This window comes from Ctenocephalides felis, unplaced genomic scaffold, assembly GCF_003426905.1.
Source record: "Ctenocephalides felis isolate EL2017-DRISC unplaced genomic scaffold, ASM342690v1 CF-g0.4_SCAFFOLD_01170, whole genome shotgun sequence".
In the NCBI taxonomy this organism is placed as follows: Eukaryota; Metazoa; Arthropoda; class Insecta; order Siphonaptera; family Pulicidae; genus Ctenocephalides; species Ctenocephalides felis.
In genome coordinates this window covers 68,471,670-68,493,241 of record NW_020537324.1, presented here as the reverse complement: position 1 = coordinate 68,493,241, position 21,572 = coordinate 68,471,670, and the positions used below count along the sequence as shown (strand labels likewise).

The window sequence follows — 21,572 nt, the reverse complement described above, 5'->3', positions numbered from 1 at the left end:
TAGCTGTGAGTGGTTTCGGTGGTTTCGGTTTAAGCAAACATGACAAGGGACACGGCGGTTTCATGCCTGGATCCAATATCAAGCTGTCAAGTGGCGGACGAGAACTAATAATGAGACCATGGGCTGACAGAATTTTATTCAAAACCGATATAAACTCATGGAGATTTTTTTACATACACTATCATAGTATATCTACATAATACATTTACATATATTATAATTAGCACTCAAGATAAATATTTTGAATTGAGTTCAAAATTACTTGATATGAATTATTTTGTGGCGACTTTAAAATTTTAGTTATATATAATACCTTAAATTTGTTCAGGGACTGCTTTTCACTTGCAACACATTACAATAAAAAAGAATTTAACATCTTTATCAAAACAACTACCAGTAAACAAAACAAGGTATTTGAGGTTATTTAAATCCATGCAACCTGATGCTTCCAATGTAAATGGCCAACTTGATATTAAAATTATATATATTTCAATTATGCAAATACAGCTATATTCTATTTCCAAGTTGTCATTGTATCTCAAAGATTATCTTCTATTTATTCGTTCATCGGCTTCAGGACTATAATACAATTACCAAGGAGCTTTTCCCATACTGAGCGACTTCGCCTCGTTCATTTTGCTCGCGCATTGCGTTGAGACTTTGTCGTCTCTAATTGTTCTATGAGAGAGGAGATGGGACCTTAATTAATAGCATTATAGTTCACAAAGGAAACAGAACTTCAGATGTTTGTATTTTAAAATATTCATTTGTAACATGACTTCTTAGTTAAGACGTCGATGAAAATATAACAATTAGATTGGGCGATAAATTTATGTAGATTCATGTAGTCGCAGTTTTGTAAAAACAATTTTTTTTAACTTGTCTGTAGTTTGACACGTTTTTGTCCAGATTTATAAATTTTCTGAAGTTTAAAGAAATTTTTAGGATGTATGTGATTATAAAAATATAGTAACATTGTAGAAATAAATGGAAAAAATGCAAAAAACTAATTGTTTGACATTGATAACATTTTGATACCTGAGAACTGTCATCTGCCAAAAATGCTGATTTACTTAAAATTTGAATTTAGTCTAAGCGATCCTAGATAATATTAGAATATAAAATCCATATTTATGATTATGAATAAGAAAAATGTAATATCTATTGACGAAAATCAGTTGAGATTTGTTGAGATACAGTATATGTTTGGCAGATAAAATTATATAATTTAGTTTAATAAATAACGAAATACTTTCAAAATTGCATATAAATTATTTTTTTAAACTTATGCATGTTGTATTTCGTTTTACTTTACAAAAGTATTTAAATACAAAATATTATTCTTACTTAATGAAAAAATGATTTAAAATTTTATTTCAAGTTCATGATCTTAGATTGAACAGTGCCATATGCATTACATTTTACCAATTCCCTTAAAATTTTAATTAAAGTAATAATAATTATTAAATTATTAGTAAGAAAAAGGTAATTTAGATATTGTAATGGCCAAAAAGCAAATATAGGGTACGCGGTTATATAAATTATAGACTATTATATATTATATAAATTATTGAAGCAATTATATTGGCTGGAAATAACAAAGGTGATATTGTTCTTTTACCGTAGATGCTATATTTATTCTTCCTGAATTTCTTATACTGATAAAAAAACTGCAGTTTCGAAGACCTATATAACTTATGCTAAAATTATAAATGTAAGGACAATAAACAAAATATTAAATAGGATATTAAAAAAAACTGGAACTTAAATTGGGTATATAACAGTCTGTCGGGTCATCTAGTATATAAATGGTTATGGTCAGGTGCCAATTATTTGAGACGCTCTCTTGATCATCCTGTACCATTAAAACTTTGACTATTTATATTTTTTAATTCGTTTTTATTTTCTCAAGACAGTAAATAACTTGTTAAAAAATATAGTATAAATATATATTATACAATACTCCCTTTGAGTAATATCATCACCTATTACGCAAATATGTTATAAATCATTTTTGACCGACAAATGACAATTTTTTGCACATTTTTTAACTTATTAACTTGTAAAAGAATATAGTAGAAATATATAATATGTAATATCTCTTTGGAGCGATATTATTTCTTTATAAGTGAGTAGGTTATAAACGTAAAATATTTATGTTTATACAAAATACGTCATATCTTCAAATGAAATAGTTTCAGAGTTAATTCCTTTTCCAAGTTCTGACGTATGGGTTTAATTCGCTTATGAGAAACATGCAGTTCTCTTTGATAAACATTTCATGATTTCTGTATTTACTGCACCAGAAGATATTACAGTCATTAATTATTTTCAAGAACTGTTTACGTTGCTATTCGAATAAATATTCAACTAATTAAAAAAAAATTGTAATTTTGTTTCAAATTTGAAAACAAATAGAACAACAATTATTAAACCGTACAGCAATCTTAGTAACTACGATAATAAAGGTTTAATAAATTTTTACTAATTTTTGAAAGATGTGGTTCAACATACTTACCCTAAGCCATTCTGATATAACAAAAACAATTTAAAATTCATATTTTATGTAATATATTACTAGATACTATTAGTTTTGTGATTATTCATTATAAGTACTATATTTATCTATTATATTTATTTTTTTCAGCGAAACCGACGATGTGAACACGGGCCTGCTAATCGAGGTATGGTCCAAAGGGATGATTTGGGATCGCGCAATGGGGTACCACTGGCTGCCGCTGCCCTCCGTGCCTTACTCAAACGAGGTTAGGAAAATAATTGAAATATTATTATGACATTTTATTTATGGTACATATACATATATATATATATATATATATATATATATTCAATTAAAAAAACATATATTTCAAACTTATAATGCATTCGACATATGGTGGAATGGTACATAAGTCTATCCTGGCTATTATATTTCATCGTTACATATTTTAGATCAGTACATTTTTATGTAAAAAATCGAAAGCAGCGTCTTGTATAAACTACTGTTGTATGCGAATCCTTGTTATACGAAACTAAAGAGGAGTCACGTTTAAAAAAATTAAAAATATCTACATATCATAATTCTATCATAAATTGGTTATTATATTTAAAAATCCAGAAGTAAAACATATTTAATCAACTTAATGATATTTTCTCAGATCAAAATAAGTGCTTTCCATAGTGAGTATTTTTTGGCAAGATATCTTCATTCTCTGAACATTTTCTTGAACTACCTTCAGACCCATGATTTATTTTCCGTACAAAATCTATCATTTTTGATTAATTTGCTTAGTGAAAAAATCTTTCTAAATTTGTCATCTTTTTATATTTTATCCTTTTATTACAAGTTTTAGTATGCTTAAACTTTTTTTATAGAACATACGCGCTTGAATAAAAACTGTCAAACAAGTTCTTATTTTTTATTGTTCAATTAAGTTATTATTTGTACTGGTATCATTGCGTATATTGAGCTATTGTACGGAGATTTTATTAATTTTAAATTAAGTTTAGCTTTAAATTAAAGCTAATTTGCTTTTAAAAGGTTTTGCTAAATGTTTTAGTTAACGCTTTGTAAGGGTTTGCTCAATATTCTAGAACCGCGTTAGAGAGACACCGTGCTCCAAAAGTGTGTTATAAGCGGGATGCCTTCAATTGCAAGTTATAATTGTGTTATAAGCGGGATGTCTTCAATTGGAATTTATGTTTTAATTCACCGTTTTGTATCTATGTATGTAGAAATTATATTAATTTACGAATTGTTTATACACGATTAGATTTAAGAACTAAGTTTTTCTAAATGCAGTTTATTTCAATGTTTATAAGAATAATGATAACTTTTTTTTGAGTTTCATTGAAAATGTTTCAAAGTTTGCATCTCAAAATTTGTTAATTCATTCTTTTAAGTCAAAGTTTTGACAATTGTTCGACAAAAATTGGTATAAAGCTTAAACTGTATAAAATTTGAATTTTTCACGAGACAGTTCTGAGTTTCTTAAGACTCTTAATTAATTGATTGTTTAATAATACTTAAGTAAAATTCATGTGTGTAGTGCAAATTCAATGCGTATGACAAATCTATACATTGTAAGTGTGAAATTAGAATTTTATGTCATAGGTTCTCAAAGAATAATTTAACAATAATAATTACTTTAAACTTACGCTGCCCAATATGATGAGGAAATTTTGATGTCTTCCATATAAATATTTGTCATTTACAAAAAAATATTATTGCATTATTTATAATCTATTTACTCACTTTTGATTAGATTATTGGTAAATATTTATTTCATTTCCCTTGAATAGAATTAATTTCCTCAAGTGATGTTTTACATTGCTTACAATTTGTTATCGGACAATTTATTTTCTATGCATATTGCATCATTGAAACAGCTTTGCAAACAGAGCTATGAATCCTGATTACATGCTATTCAACAGACTCAAGATTTTCAATGTATTTTATTCAGAAATAAAAGGAAAAAAGTACTTGGATACAGAAATTACAAATAAAGAGATAGAAATGAGAATTTCTGAATAAGATTGTATTTGTATTGAATAATGGACGTTCTTAATGTGGATGGAGATTTTTATCTGATCAAAACGCAATATTTTATTAAAGTGCAAATATGTTTATAACAATTTGATAAATCGGTGCAGTATGCTTTATATAAATTATACTCTTAAAATTCATGGTAATATTTCATGAAAGCAATTTTATTATGCTCTTATTTCCTTGGCGGAAAATTAAAGGGAAATTAAATTATGTTCATTATTGTTAAATATAGAATTTTAGAGCAAAACGTGTGTTCTTTGAAATCGTGTACTTAACTTCAAACACAAGACGTAATTTGCATTAGGAACAAAATTATATTTGTAGCTAACTTTTATCCAACTAATTATTGCAATATTTTGCTAATTCATACATCGTAACTAAAATAAAACTTCTCATCAAACATGATGTACTAATTATAATATAAATTAAGTTTTACGACATCAAAAGAATTTTTTAATAATTTTGCAGATAAGAATTCTCAATAATTCATAAGAGCGACAAGTATTCCGGTTTTAATCATTGAAATGAAAATCTAGAATGTGTCTAGAATCCTAGAATGTGTGACCTCTAATACTGAAATCCAATTTACGCCCACATTTGCTTTGACAAAATATGACATGGAATCATTATGAAATATGGATTATAAATGGAAATAGGACTGAAGTAAATTATATACTCACATACCGCAAAATTAGTTTTTATTTTCTGTAAAAGCTAATTTTGCAAATTAACAAAATTTTGATAAATCTGTTAGAAAACTGTCATAAATGTACTAAAATTTTATGGGACAGAACTAAATTAGGTTTCAATTTTTATTAAATATAAATATTCATTATTTTTATTAAAAGGATAATTTAAATTTTTATTTAAATAATATCTATCTGAATCTAATCAACTTCTGAAGCTATAGCTGCAGGCCCTGTTTAACAAGAAACTTAACTTGATTATGATATTTACACAAATTATCAAACTATATTACTATATTACTAGGAATATTGCAACCCGATACGATAATGTATTCGCAATCCAACGTGAAATGTTTTAATTAATTCTCAGCTAATATACATACTATAATGCATTATGCATATTGCATAATCTAGATTCAAAAGGATTTCAAATTAGATATAGCTTTACACGGTTCTGTGCATGATGTTATAATCATTTTGACCCAGTTTATTAATGTTTTGAGTTTTTTGCGATTTAGTTTTGTAAATGACATAAATAGAGATATATTTACGCACGGATTATTTGAATTAAATTCTGTCGACGATTTTAGTTTTTTTTGAGGATTGCATTATAATGTAACATTTTTATTCTATAATTTTGGCCCATAAAAAACTTGACAAAATTCTAAAATAACTAAAGTTTCAATAGCAATAATGCTCTAGTTTATTTCTAGTTAAAAGTGGTATGTATAATTTGACCTCATTTTAAAATCAATATTTTTTTCACCCTAATTCAGCAGAATGCATATTTGTTTAAAATAAGACGAGACTTTTTTACGAACAAAATAAAATCATAAGTTTTAGTTGTTCCAATTTTATTTGCATTCACGTTTTCATAGGTCCTAGTTTATTCCATTGCTGCAAGAAGTCTCAATGCAGTTGCTATATAGTAAATAACTTAACTAGGATTTGTAAATAAGATTTTCGAAATCGCATTTTCATTTTCATAAAGCCATGACTATTTTCACGAACAAAATACTTTCTGTTTTCACTCAATATTCTGATTTTGCCCTGTTTTGTTATAACTTGTGTGGATTTAGAACAAGGTTTGAATACACTTCGCCTTTTAAACTGTCATAAATAACACTCTCATGACACGCACGGATTAAGCTCGCGCCCCTTTGGCTGTGGCTGTGGCTGTTACGCCTTGGCCGGGCGTTCTATTTTTTTGGGAGAGCCTATATTTATTTTTTCTTTGTTACGTAACCATTCATTTATCTTAGTATTTTGTGTTATTAATAAAATATTCTAAATTAATAAAAATATATAGATATAAATAAAACTGAAAGTAAAACTTCTTTAGGCGCGACCAGGGAGTAACACAGCAGATCGCAAATGCGTTACGCCACGAATACTGATTCGTCAAATTGCGGATAAAATTTTTGAAGTAAAACTTCTTTATTAATGATTCGTCATTCAATCTCGATGATATCATTTCTATACGGGTCGATTGTGATTGGTCGTAGTATCATGTGCGTGGCTTCTGTGTATGCGTGACTTTGTACGTGCGTACGCCACCGAAAGCGTGAAGCATACGTATTGTTCATTTTTCGGTGTCTCATGTCATTACATTTTAAGGTTAAATAGTAGCACAAATCTTGAGTTAATAAAAAATGTTTGGATCGGAAGAATATTTTATACCATCCCTCATAAATAATTATAGTGTAAATAATAAACAAATGAAAAATCAGTGTCGTGTAAAAAATGTAAGTTTATTGAAGTAATTTGTATCATTCGAGGTTTTCGAGGTTACTATATACCTTTGAGGTTATTACTGAAATGGAAAATATTTTTATAGGCAAGACAGATACAATAGTTGCTCAAAGCATGAAATTGTAACGCCAGCGAAATAGTCAAAACAAACAAGCAGTCAATGAATGTACGTTAATTTCAATTACATGAAGTTTTTCAAACACAATTATTACATGATGAGTGAAATTGTAAAAACAATATTTTTTTAGGCGTTGTTTTACATAATCCACTGTGTGAACGAATATTATAGAATTTAATAAAATTAATAAAATTAATCAGCAATTACTACATTTATTTAATGAAGATCCAGTCCTAAATGCTAATTACTATAAATTATAATTTATTATTATATTATTAGTGAGTTACCATATTACTTATAAACATTATTCAAAATTGCTGTATGATGTATTTATTTACAATTGAAATGTCATCCTCTGATAATAAAAAAGTTTTACTTCAATCGCGTCTGAACCTTACTTCTTTTTTAGCCGATTTGAATGATTTTTAAAGCACTCGATTCCTATTAATAAAAAGACGTGCTTATTAGTTTTTGGCTGAAGAATTATTCTTCTGTACAATCACTTGGTTTAATGTAAATTTATTTTTTATGAAAAAATACTAGTAATTAACGACGACAGTGGTGATATTCATAATTAATAATTTTTTTATTATAGACAATTTATTTTTTTTATTCTTGATTTACTCTATTTTGTATAACATAACGTTTACATGTATTCTCGTGACATAACACTTTTATGAATGTTTAATAAATATAAAACACTTTTTCCCTTTATTTTCCGTCTATAATTTGTCTTTTTTGTGCCTAAATAAAACAAAGCGTGAGAACCATAAATCATCAACATTTATGGGAACAGTGCGTGATGTGAAATTATGAAAAAATGATTTACATACAAAAGTCAAGAATTTATTGCGCTTTGTATATGGTAATCGATTGTCAAGGGTTTGCAATTGTTTGAATTAGTACAACATTGAACTATTAGTTAATTATTAACATGTTTATTGATAAGCTTATCACTTTCCACATTATATATTTACTATTCTTGAGTTTGATTTCTTAAATATATTTTTTTACCATAAGTCAAATAGTAGTATTCATTTTTTATATTCTGGAACTTTGTTGTAAATTGATAAAGTTTTGTTAAAAATGAAAAGGAGTTTAACTACTTTCCAATAAATCACGTTTATACAATTTGAATTTAAGCGCGCACTATGGATCGATCACATTAAAATGTAGTTTGACAAAGCTTGGTGATTCTCTTATCAAGAGAAAATGGCCAAAAGATCCAACCATCTAATTAATGTCATTAAGATCTCTGAATACAATGTTAATACGACACCTAGGCTCGTAGATAGTTGTATGCATATTGAGTGGTCCTTAATATGGACATTTTCGAATTTCCTTGCTCCCAAGTGCTCAAATGATTCCAAATTGATAAAAAAACAGTTCTCTGAAAGTTTTAGCTCTTAATATTAACTTTTAGATAGTACGCATTTCAATCAAACTTCGTATGGAAATAACATGGAAAAAATTTTAAAATTAAAAAAATTTTTTTATGTATAACTTAGCGACAAATGTAAAGTAAAAATTCGCCTCATTTTTTATTGAAAATTCGACGCTCTGCAAAATTCTTGAGAATTTTTTCTTGCTATTTCCATACATAACTGATTGAATTGCGCTCTATCTAAACGTTAATAATATTAAGAGCTAAAACTTTCAGAGAATTGTTTTTTATCAATTTGGAACCATTTGAGCCCTTGGGAGCAAGGAAATTCGAAAATGACCATTGTAAGGACCACCCTAATGTATATTTTTGGTGATCTAATATTTAATTTAAACATTTGTTTTTTATCAGGACGGTGCGGGGCAGTGGATATCTCTGGAAGCGGAGCTGGTGATGCGAGACGGTGAGGTGGTCGGCACAAAGGGCGCCACAGGGCACTCGCTTCTTGTCGACTGCCGATTCGAACTACCTTTCGGTAAGATAAATTTTAAATTTATTTATTACATATTCAACATATTTTTGCAATGCAAAAGTTAGTCAAATCATATTGTATGAGCTAAGTAAACTATTGTCGCCATATGAAGTTGTCACAGGTGACCGTGTTCAACATATATCACTAAATTGTCACTGCTGTTAATGGAACGTTAATAGCAGTCTTATTATTTATGTGTATATGCATTGATTATACGGATATTTCGTTTATAAAACTTACACGTACACATACGTTAATAAAATTATAAGATATACAAGATACAAGTCTTTTAAAGCGAGATGTCGAATAAATAAGTCGTCTGTCTACTAAACCATGAATACAAATCCTAGAGCACAAAAGCGCTATATTACTTTTCTTTATTATACTATTGTGTTAGTACTTTGTTTATAATACATCAATTGTTTTTATTTTCATGCTTGTATTAAATAATATAACTAATGTTTCTTGGAATTCAGGAAAACAAAGCTAAGACGTTAACATTGCATATTCAGATATTCATTAGAGATTTGTTTTTGTTGATCGTAAAGTATGCTGTTTTTCCTATCCTCGGAATTGCTCCAATTTATCCAACTGAAAATAAACGATGATTCGTTGTTGTTTTAAAACTACATGCTATTCACCATGATTACCTGCGCAATTTCATAATAAGATTGAAATTGTAATTGGATAAAACTACAGTGATTGCATACAAAACATTCCTTGTTACCAATATGAATCTCTTTTACTACGAGTACAAGTTTAAACTTGTTGTACATAACTAAATATTTGTTGGCGTTTCCACAAATAATAATTTATTGCCATTTTTACAATAAAATTATAGTTAATAATAATACATTGAAAAATTAATATTATGACCATTATATCTCGTAATCGTCTTGAAATCACGTATGCACAACATATACATTCTTATATGCATCAATAAATTTTTTTTTTTCATCATAAATTCAAATTAAAAACAAATTAAAACAAATCAGCATACTAATATTGATCTTTGGTTTTTATGTTTATGTATTCAATTATACATTTATAATTTTACATTACATTGCATATAATTTACAATATATTATAAAAATAATAACTAAAATTTTCATGCTTCCTTTTAATTTCTTCTTGTCTTTTCAACCTTAAGTTCCTTTCAATTATTGTGTTTTCAATTATTGTGTGGAGCCAAACAAAAGTATTAAATATATATTTTGGTTATTTTTAAAATCAAATTTTAATAATTTGTTATTATCTTCTATAGATTCCTTGCTGATATTTTCCCATTTCTCTCTTAACCAATCCCATACCTTCTTTTTTTGTCCACATTCAGTTATGTAGTGGTTAATATTATCTTCCTTCATATATTTTAAACACATTACCTACCGAGTCAGACAATTTAATTTTATATAACTTATTTTTCATATTTATGCATTAATTTACAATTTTATAATTCAAACTTTGCCAGTCTGTTGGAATATTTTTATTCCTCACATTTTTCCAAATATTTTCCAAATTGAACTCAGACCTGTCTTCTATTATTTTAGGAATATGTTCTATAATTAATGTATTATATTTTTTTGTCGCTATTTCTCCATCAACCCTTGTTTTATACATTTCAGTAAGTTTTCTACTATTATCATCAACTATCAATATCAATTACTGATAACTAATAATATCAATAGATGCATTTTAGATATTGTAAATATATTTTAGCATTAAGTTATAATTCTAATTAATTTATAACTATATTCTATTTATTAACAAATACATAAATAACATTACACATAAAAAAATTAAGATACCTTAGTTAACAACTTGGGAGATCACTTAACAATTGAACATAACATTGATTACTTACAATTGATTTACCAAAATATGTAGTGACAAAAATTTTGAATTGGTTCAATAAATAGTTTTTGAGATATGCGCGATTACTTAACAATTTAACTTGTCGGGCATGGGAGATTTTGGACCAACGCACTCTGACCTGAAACTAGTCTAGTTTTAGGTTGCGAGCACTTTTGGCCGAACGAATATTTGAACAGATGCACCATGCTATCTTCTCAAAAGCGGATCATGCGAATTCAATGAAATTTGACACACATTGTTATTATACATTACCGAGATTGTGACAGAAATTTTGAATTGGTTCATACGATAGTTTTCGAGATATGCAAAATTTCACTGTGACCTGAAACTAGCTTGGTTTGAGGTTAGGAGCACGTTTGGCCTAGGTGCACCATGGTATCTTCTCAAAAGCGGATCATGCGAATTTAATGAAACTTGGCACACATTGTTATTATACTTTACCAAGATTGTGACAAAATTTTTAAATTGGTTCATACGGTAGTTTTCGATATATGCGAGATCACACTCTGACCTGAACATAACAAATAAAATTAGCATATTCATTCATATTTGTACATTTACAAATACACACTAAGTGGCTCAATATTTAAAAAAATGTATACATTACTTAATAACGTACATCATTCAACATTCAATATTTCTGCAAAAACTAGTCAGTCCTAAGTTTGCAATAAAAATCTTATATTCCAAATTGTTAGAGAATTTGTATATGTGGGATTTGGCATAATTCTTATTGTTATAAAATTCTCCTGTGAATTGTTCCCAATAAACATTATAATATTACACACGATCAGGTCCTTACGATCCGCCAACAGGATGGCGAAGCATCCTTGCTGAGAAGAATATAAGGAAAAATTCTCATTTAGGTATTCAAGATCTAGATTTGAATGTCCAAATTCACTATAATTGAAAAAAATATATAAATATTAAAATTTAACATATGAATATTCAATCACTAAAAGCTAATTGGACCAATGTATGACGATGACGTCTGACTTGCATCCCGTTTTTTGGATTATGAATTTTATAGCATTCAAAAATTTATAAAAATATCATTTTTCAAGGATAAAAGATAATTTCAAATTTTAATTTTATATTATTATAGTGAATTTTGGCATTCATAATTTTATTTTTAGCACATTTTTTATTCTTCAAGGATAGAAACTTTTCAATGGATTTCACAAGGACACTTCCCAGCAAATAAATACTTTATCTAATGATACTCTAATTTTATACACTTACATTTCAGTCTTCAAGCAGGCACGCATGCTACTATTTTTTATATATAACTACCTGGAATTTTACTAAATCTGAGTGTTGTAATATGTGTTTTATGTAGTTTATTTCAATTCTTTTCCATTTTTTTTAAGTTAGTTATGTCATCTAAATAGTGCTCTATTTAGCATAGGTGGACTATCAGTGTTCCATCAATCATGTTAAACACATAATATTGTTATTGAGAATTTTGCAGAAATGATACAACGTTTTTACACCACACCGATTATTTACTTTAAATTAAATTTTTTAAAACACATTTGGCTTTAAAATACAATCGGTGAATTATTGAATTCAACATATGATTTTCTATATATAATAACATTAATATCATATAACAAAATTATGCTTTTAGTGTTAATACTTCACGATAGTACACCTTTTTTCTGAACCATCTTTACTTCGGATTTCTCGATATAATATGTTGATCTCTATATATAGTACGTATTATTAAATTTATATTATTACTCCACCGTAATATTTTATATATCGAATCGGCTTTACTTTCCGAAGTATTCAAGTGGCGCGTAAATCATAAAGACTTATGGTACAGAGAAATGTATACTTTTTCGAACGATCATGATGCCATGAACTTGTCAAAAAACGTCTAGACATTTCACAAAAGAAATGTAGAGACCTAAGTATTATTATAGAATTCAATTTACTAAAAATTACATGTCGATCAATATTGAACTTGACAGTATTTAATCACTTTCTTCACTTCGGCGTGCGAATACTTGAAAACTTGTTGTTTAATTTTGTGACATTTCATTGATTGAAAAAAGTCATATCAATATAAATACATACATGGACATATATATATATATAAATATATATATATATATATATATATATATATATATATATATATATATTACAAGCATGATTAAAATAGTATTAACATCGATATTCAAATTTTCAAGAGAATTTTCTCCAATCGTTTGAATAAATGTTGAAAAACTTAAAACAATCATTCTGTTTATCTTAATTTTAGGAGCTTTTAAGACTATTTAAAATTTAAACATATTGTTAGATAAGTAAATGCATCTGTGAAAATAGTACAAGAATTTTAACTAATATGATTGAAAATTGCATCGAAACTAATACAGTAGACATAACAAATATAAATTTGACGTCGCTTTGATGAAATTTTTTTTGAAAAGTTTTTTGGTAATACTTATATTAAGAACAAAATTGAACTAAAACTGTAGTATATAAATTTAAATACGTATTAGTAAGAAACAAATGCATTTGTATGAATATTAAAAGTATCAATTTTAACTCGTAGTATAAGGATCAATTGTACTCTCACATGCTTAGCTTCATATTTTATAAAATGTATTTTTTTAAAACTTTTTTTATAATGTATTTTTTATAATGTATGCATATATTTAGTACCAATCAAAATATACATTATTTTATAAAACAATGTGCTGGACTGGATTTTAAACTTTTAGTGAGTTTATCTCTAATGAGATCTTTTTCGTAACATTTTACTTTAGATGGTATGGCAATTTTTTTTTTATCTTTGAGTAGGAGGTTCCTCACTCAATTTGTTTAAATATTTGTTTGGATGAAAAAGCTGTAGCTGAAAACAAACTGACGAAAGATTGATTAATTTGTATTGATTGATTAATTCGTATTTGTATTGATTAAAGTGTTATGAAAATAAATAAGCATATAAAAATTAATTTTCGGGTTTCGAAAACTACTTTATACTTTCTGTAATAAGCCAGGCACTAAATCCATAATATCTTCACTGTTCAATCTTTGTAATCATTTATTAACATCTACATTGTGTTCCATAACAATTTTGATACAACATATCCCATTACCTCCAATCATGACTATATGAAACAGCATTTGTCTGAATCCTGATATTTCATTCTACAATCCACAATTTTCTCTGTTAGGCAAAGGAATGATTACCGGCGCGACTTTCATAAAAAGCAATCGCCGCTATCTCCTGGGCACATTACTGGCTGTGATATATCTGTACGATATTTCAAATTAGCGGCATGCTTATATAATATATTATGTGCTCGATTTTATACACGCGAACATAATATCTCAATTTCATGTGACGTGTAATTTAACGATATTGTTCCGATGTATTTACTGTGGAAGTACTACACTGTACAAGTTTTTATAGATGATGGATGCACGTGAACTCTATTGCAATGTCAGTTTTGAAGTTTAAAAATAGTTTAATCGATCAGGCAGTGATTTGTGACAATGTTTATGTGTCTCTCAGGCGATAATAAGGATAATTTTGTGAAATTCAATTTTGTTTGGATATGTTTTCCGGGATAAAGAGAATTATGGCTCTATATATTGATAAAAGAAAAATGTATTCATTGAAATCTATCAAATAAATATTTAATATAAATAATTTTTACATATTTAGATCATATTAATAAACTAATACGAGTATATTCATGAATCATGATGTTGTATGTGTATATGAATTTTATATACGTTTAGCATTACACGAAATAATAATCTCAACTAATTAGTAAAAATCTCAAGTAAATTTCTGTACGTGTTAATAGATTTAGGAAAGTCAGGTATGACAATATTTTCTTTCGAATTATTATGTACATACTTGATATAATTTACATACTTGAGCTAAGTCATCAATAAAATAGAATAGAATAGAATAGAATAAAATAGAAAACTTCTTTAGGCTCGACTAGGGTGTAAATCCGTACTGCAACTAGGGTGTAAATTCGTAACTGCAACGAAAGTGCGTTACGGCCGCGTCAAGTGCCAAGGATTCGTCATTCGCTCTCGATGAAATCATTTCTATACGGGTCGATTGTGATTAGCCGTCGTGTATGTGATGAGAGATCTGTCGTTGTATGCGTACCGGCATCAACGTTGTATGCGTGCCGATATCAACGTTGTATGCGTACCGATATCAACAAGGAAATCGGCATAGATAAATAAACATTTTAAAGTTATATCGTACTTAAAATCTTGATTTAATAAAAATGCCTATATCAGAAGAATTTTACCCTGTTCCTTGAAAATAATAAATTTTTTGCCGTAAACAATACGTAAATTTATTGATTAGGAATTATTTCTATATTATTCGTAGATTCTATAAATCTTTGAAGTTATGAAAATGGAAAATGTTTGTTAGGCAAGACAGATATTACGATGTTCAAATAATAAGATTATATCGTCTCTCGTTATCGTATAGCGAAAAAGTAAAAAAAATACAAGCAGTCATTGAATATATGTTAATTTTAATTACATGAAGTTCTTCAAACACAATTACATGATGAGTGAAGCTGCGAAAACAACATTTGTTTAGGCGTTGTTTAACATAATCCACTATGTACGAATATTATAGAATTTATTAATCAGCAATTACTTCATTTCTTTAAAGAAGATTCAAGTCCTTAATGCTAATTATAATGACGTATTTGAAGTATGACTTTAATTGCATTAATTCTTTTAAATATTATACATATTTTCAATGCTATTATAAATATATAATTTATAATTTATCATTGTGTATAATTCATTGTTACATAAATGTCATATTGTATAGTAACAAATAAATTTTACTTCAATCTCGTGTGAACCTTATGCGCACTCTTTCTTGACGTTTGTGCATTTTCTAGTATAGGTTTTATATCCAAAACGTCTGACCACACAGAAAATACATACGATTTTGAATGTTTTTAATATCAATTTATATGAACAAAGAACACGTTGTCATGACAACGGTATGTTACATTTCTATTTTATCGGAGAATTAACCATTCTGCTGGCACCTTGGTATAAGAAATTACCTACTGTAAATATTATTACAAGTAGCTCAAATTTATAAGCTAACATTTCTGAGTAAATAAATTTCACAATCAATAAAGACGAATTTATTTAAGCTTTTCTTCACCGAAACCATTATTTAACCTAGTTCGAGATGAGACCTGCATTACGTGCAAATGGCACTCGGAACATAATGGAAACTTTATGCGGGCAGCGATGCCCGCTTTAAGGTACTAGGTAGTAGTACTTCTACAAATTCAATCCCCGAAAGGTTTATCACATCTGCACTCATGATAAACTTCTGTTCTCTGGTTGGCATTCAATGCATGTAATACTACAATGGATTGTTGCACGAAATGTGTTATGAATATACGTTTATTTATACCCACATGCGGTAAAGCTTTGTGAGATATGATATGTGCATTCAGAGCCATACGAATGCAGGTTTTTGCTTTTACAATGTATGAGGAGATAGAAAATTTATTGGATGTTGTGCAGTTTTTGAATGTAGAATAATATATTTATATGTGTATGTAGGAATATTACATGTGTTTTGGATGTAAAATATTAATCATAATAAAATTTTGTTATGCTAAGTTTTTTGTATTTTGATCTAATTTGCTCTGATTGACGAATATACTCGTCATGGATAAGTAGCTGAATTTTGTGTATTTTGTGTAACACAATGACCATTTGCTATATTGAAATTTTGAAAAAAAAACAAAGAGATATATTTAGTTTAGATCATTTTATGGATATAACTGTGTAACATAAATAGTTGTAATTTCCTTAAAGGCTATTTGCATTAACGTCCTAAAGCTTGGAAATTATATAAATACTTAATGAACCAGAATTAAGATTTAGTTACTCATTTTTTAACCTTTAAAGATTAAACATTTTTTACTACCTATCTCATATATTTAATCCAGAATAATTAGCAATCAGTACGTTTTTAAATGGTAGAATTTTTTTACCATATCCTTGAGACATTCTGATTAAATATCAATTTATAGCCAATTTCTTTTATGACAGACGTATCAATTATGTGATCAGTATTCTTTTAGTACTTTTCACGCAAAAATAATTATTTCTGTCTGATGATTCTGTATGACAATAATTGGTTTAAATTGGCACTACTCTTTGTAAAAAAAAGATCGAAAGTAAAGATACTTGTTCTGACTTTTTGTAAAAATCATTATGTTGATTGCACTTTGTACTAACTAATATATCATCGAAGAAAATTAGAAATTGTAAGACCTTTAATTGATTTTAGAATCATTTTCTTATTATTATTACTATTTCAATACTGAAATTAGACAGGAGCATACTCTACTAATAAAATTATTTGTTACATTAACTTTAGTTAAATTTTACAGTTTTTTCTGTAACAATATGAGAAGAACATGCTGTGAAAACATTCTTTAGAAACTAATTACAATTTTAATATCTTAGTATTTTGTATCTAAAAATAGTTTTTGAATCAATAATAAAATTTATATAATAATGATATATAATATATTTAGCATGAACGCAAGATATTTAAAATATTTACTCAAATTTTACACATAACTGATCATACATTTATAAAACATTTCTTATATGAAATAATATGTGCGACTTTGAGTGACTTTTATTTCTCTATTAGCAAAGATTTTATTTTTGTGATTATATTGGTAAAATTAAATTTTTCTATCAACTTACTTTTACAAAAAAATGAATTCAATCAGTTGTATTTAAATGCACTTATATAATTTTCATCTACAGTTATGTAAAACACTATTTAAAAATCTATGTATATATTTAGTAACAATTATAGAGATAACGAGTGCTCAACTGATGCATTTATTATGATATTAATAGCATTTAAAATAATTCAGATATATCTGCATTACCTGAATGATAAATATCCTTGAACCATATGTTAGTTAATTGTTTCATATAACTAAATTCTGGTTTGTAGATTTGTAGACTGAATCCAATTTTTATACTTTTTAGTCACTCTACTATTGCTTGCTTATAACTGCATACAAAATGAAATACTTATCTTATCACATCTTTATCACAACTATTGCAAATTAATTTTTCTCCTATTTTCTTCCAGGACCTCTACTAATTTCTCTGCGGAATCTTTCTTGACACATCCTATCTTTTTAAACAATCTCGATATTGTGTTGTACCTACAATCTATATTTTTCTACAGGGCACAAAGTGATATTTTATTATGTGTGCTATCGTTTGATGTTTCGTTATTCGATATTGGAATATAAAGCTAATATTTGTTTCTGTTTTCTTGATTCAGATCTAGAAAATACTGAGGGAGCAGATCTTCCAAAGGAACTTGAGATGTTGAATAACATCATGGACCAGGAGGCAAGGGCGGAGCAGGCGCGGAGGCAATTCAATATTATGGTCATTGTGAGTTTTCAAATTATAAAAAAAATATTAATTTACTTACTTCTACATTTAGTAAAACATTTTTAGTTAAAGATAGAAGTTATAAAATTTCAACATTATAATTTATTATTATAGGAACTCTTATAACAATGGTTTGTAAAATATTATGTATTTCAATTTTAAGCTGGTTATTCTGAAGACAGTGATTATACATCTGATCTGAACTATCCTGTCGGGCAACATCCAAACTCTTCCGCCTCGCAATTTAGATCAGCTGCACATCAGATGCACACCCCGCAGGTAATTATGCATTATATATATATATATATATATATATATATATATATATACTAGATGACTCCACAATTCAAAAGTTCCTAATTTTTTAATCTCCCATCATATACTTTTTAATATCCTATTTCATGTCCTGCCTTTGTGATTCATTTATGTTCTTAGCATAAGCAGTATACGAAATTTAGCAAAAAAATAGTATCTACGGTAAAAGAACAATATCACACTTGTTTTTACCATACAACGTAATTGCTTCAATAATTTAGTCTAAAATTTGTATAATCTCGTACGATATATTAGTTACTTTTTAGCAATTATAATTTCTAAAGTACATTTAGCTTACTAATAATTTAATGAACACAATTGTTTATGTTCAAATCTTAGGTGAATTAATTTGTAAGATCTTGTTCATATAAGCACTCTCTTCAATCTAATGATATCAACTTCCTAATATTCCATATCTAATGCCAAACAAATGAATGATTGATACATGAAACAAAATTCTAAATAATTTCGTCAATAAGTAGAAATATTCGTTTGTATTTAAATAATTTAGTAAAGTAAACCAAAATACGACATGCATATGTTTAAAAAAATAATGTATATAAAATTTTGGACTTCTTGCGTTATTTATTAAACTGAATTATATAATTTCATTTGCCAAATATTTACTATTGATAGTATCTTTTATTATTTAATTTTTGACACATCTCAACTCCTATTCGGCAATAATAATATAGACGTTACATTTTTCTTGCATATTAAATTCTAATATTATAGGCTTATTGTTTGAGCTTCAAACAATATTCACTTCAAATTCAAATTTTAAGTGAAATCACATTTTTAACAAATGACAGTTCAAATATTTTCAATATCACACAATGACAGGTGCTTTTTTGTAATTTATGTCATTTATTTCTACAATATGTATGTGTATGTATGTGTATGTATTTATGTACTTATATGTGAATGTGCATATATGCGAATGTATGTATATGTATGCGTATTATATGAGTATATATGTATGTCTATCTGTATGTAAGTAGATGTGTATGTATGTGTATATGTATGTATATATATATATATATTTATATATATATATATATGTGTATATATATGTGTATATATGTATAAAGATATAAATTATACAAGTTATTAATTAGCAAACAATATTATAAAACTGTATAAAGCCGATTGGCGTATAAATAAATAAATAAATAAATAAATATTACTTTAGTTTTATCGTTCATTAATTAAAAATTTTCTTTGACAAACTCTGAAAAGAATTATCAGAATCCGAATAACCGTTTAGAAAATGTATCAAATCATACACGCGTACAGAAGAATTTCATATATTATATTATATAATATTCATTATATATTATATATTATTAAGAAATAATATTAAAATTAAATAAATATTATATAATATCAAGATTGCATTGTGTTAATAATAATTATAGTGTGAAGGTAACAAAAACATAGTGTGAATAAATAGGCTATGAAGTTAGAATTAGTGACGTTCATGTGTTTATTAATAATAATAATAATTATAATTTTATTAAATAAACACATTTTAGTTAAATAAACTGTTGAATATAGACATACGTTATTGCATTTTACTTTGAATCTAAAGAAACAATCTAGCTGTACAAATGTTCCGACATATTTGAAATTAAAATCAGTTTTTTTAGCGAGTTAGATAGTTATTTAGATAGTTAGTAAGTGCAATACTTAGGTCCTCCATAAATATTACTTCGATCTTCCTATGTAAAACTATTATTTCCAATATAAATAATCTTAATCATTGGCAATCAAGAAATAAAATATAAATTCAATCTAAAATTAAATAATTATGGCTTACTAACAAATACATTTTGAAATGTCGATGTTCTATTATGAATGTTATTAATTCTCCAAATACTACAAAAGATCTTTATCAAATGCATAAAGTGGTTTTGATACAATTACCTTCAAATGTCAAATAATATCACAAATGGACTGAAATGAATTATTGAATGTGATGTGCATCTAATTGAATAGCTAGTAATTACTCTTCGGCAATGCAATTACAGAACCCGCACTTCCAATTTCCACTCAGTCACCTAATGGAAAATATGGCTAACAATAGCTATTTTGCCACAATCATATATATATATATATATATATATATATATATATATATATACTAGCTGACCCGACAGACGTCCTGTACCCGTGTCTACAATTTCAAAGTTCTTTTTTTTAATAACCTATACTTATATTTACCATATAGTTAAGAATTAATATTTTTTTACACTACAGTCAATACTGAAGTTTATATGCATCCTTATGGGTGATCTTAAATATAGAACTGCTTTAAATAAAATGATGAGTCTCAGAACTCACACTTTACTCTTTAAATATACTGTGAAATTCAAATAAGCCACGTAAAACCATCAAACAAACAAATATTGAAATATGTTTGCACTTTTAACCTTGAAAGTAAGATGAACCTAATTCATACAAAATTCATATTCATACAAAATTTCATACAAATTGAAGCACAGTAAAAAAAATCAGACCCAAACGCTCCATTCCACGAGTAGATATTCCGTATTCAGACAAAACTAAAAAAATGTGAAACTTCTATATATTCTTTTCAATAATTTTTTTATCGTAATTAAGTAAAGTAAGGCAAAATACGACTGCATTAGTTAAAAAATAATAATCTGTCAAATTAAATTATATAGGGTATATTCACTAACAGCCGTCAGACGCAGACGCAGACTCTTCATTTTTCAAATACACAATGTATTGTATATTATTTTAATTTTTGGTACATCTCAGCTACTTTTTGGCAATGATAATGTAGACATTGTATGTTTCTTATTCATAATCATGAATTTATAATATTCTAATATTATCTTAGCTCATAAGTGAATTAAAATAATTGGCAA

General features: G+C 27.1%; 1 protein-coding gene across 1 annotated transcript in view; it reads left to right on the top strand.

Annotated features, from left to right (window-relative positions):
* LOC113367587 overlaps window positions 1-21,572 on the top strand; it is a 94,345-nt gene that overhangs the window by 45,432 nt on the left and 27,341 nt on the right. The window contains exons 3-6 of the mRNA XM_026609181.1: window positions 2,648-2,765; window positions 8,901-9,024; window positions 18,248-18,367; window positions 18,527-18,642. Of these exons, the coding sequence (XP_026464966.1) occupies window positions 2,648-2,765; window positions 8,901-9,024; window positions 18,248-18,367; window positions 18,527-18,642 (478 nt within the window). The remainder of the gene's footprint in view (window positions 1-2,647; window positions 2,766-8,900; window positions 9,025-18,247; window positions 18,368-18,526; window positions 18,643-21,572) is intronic.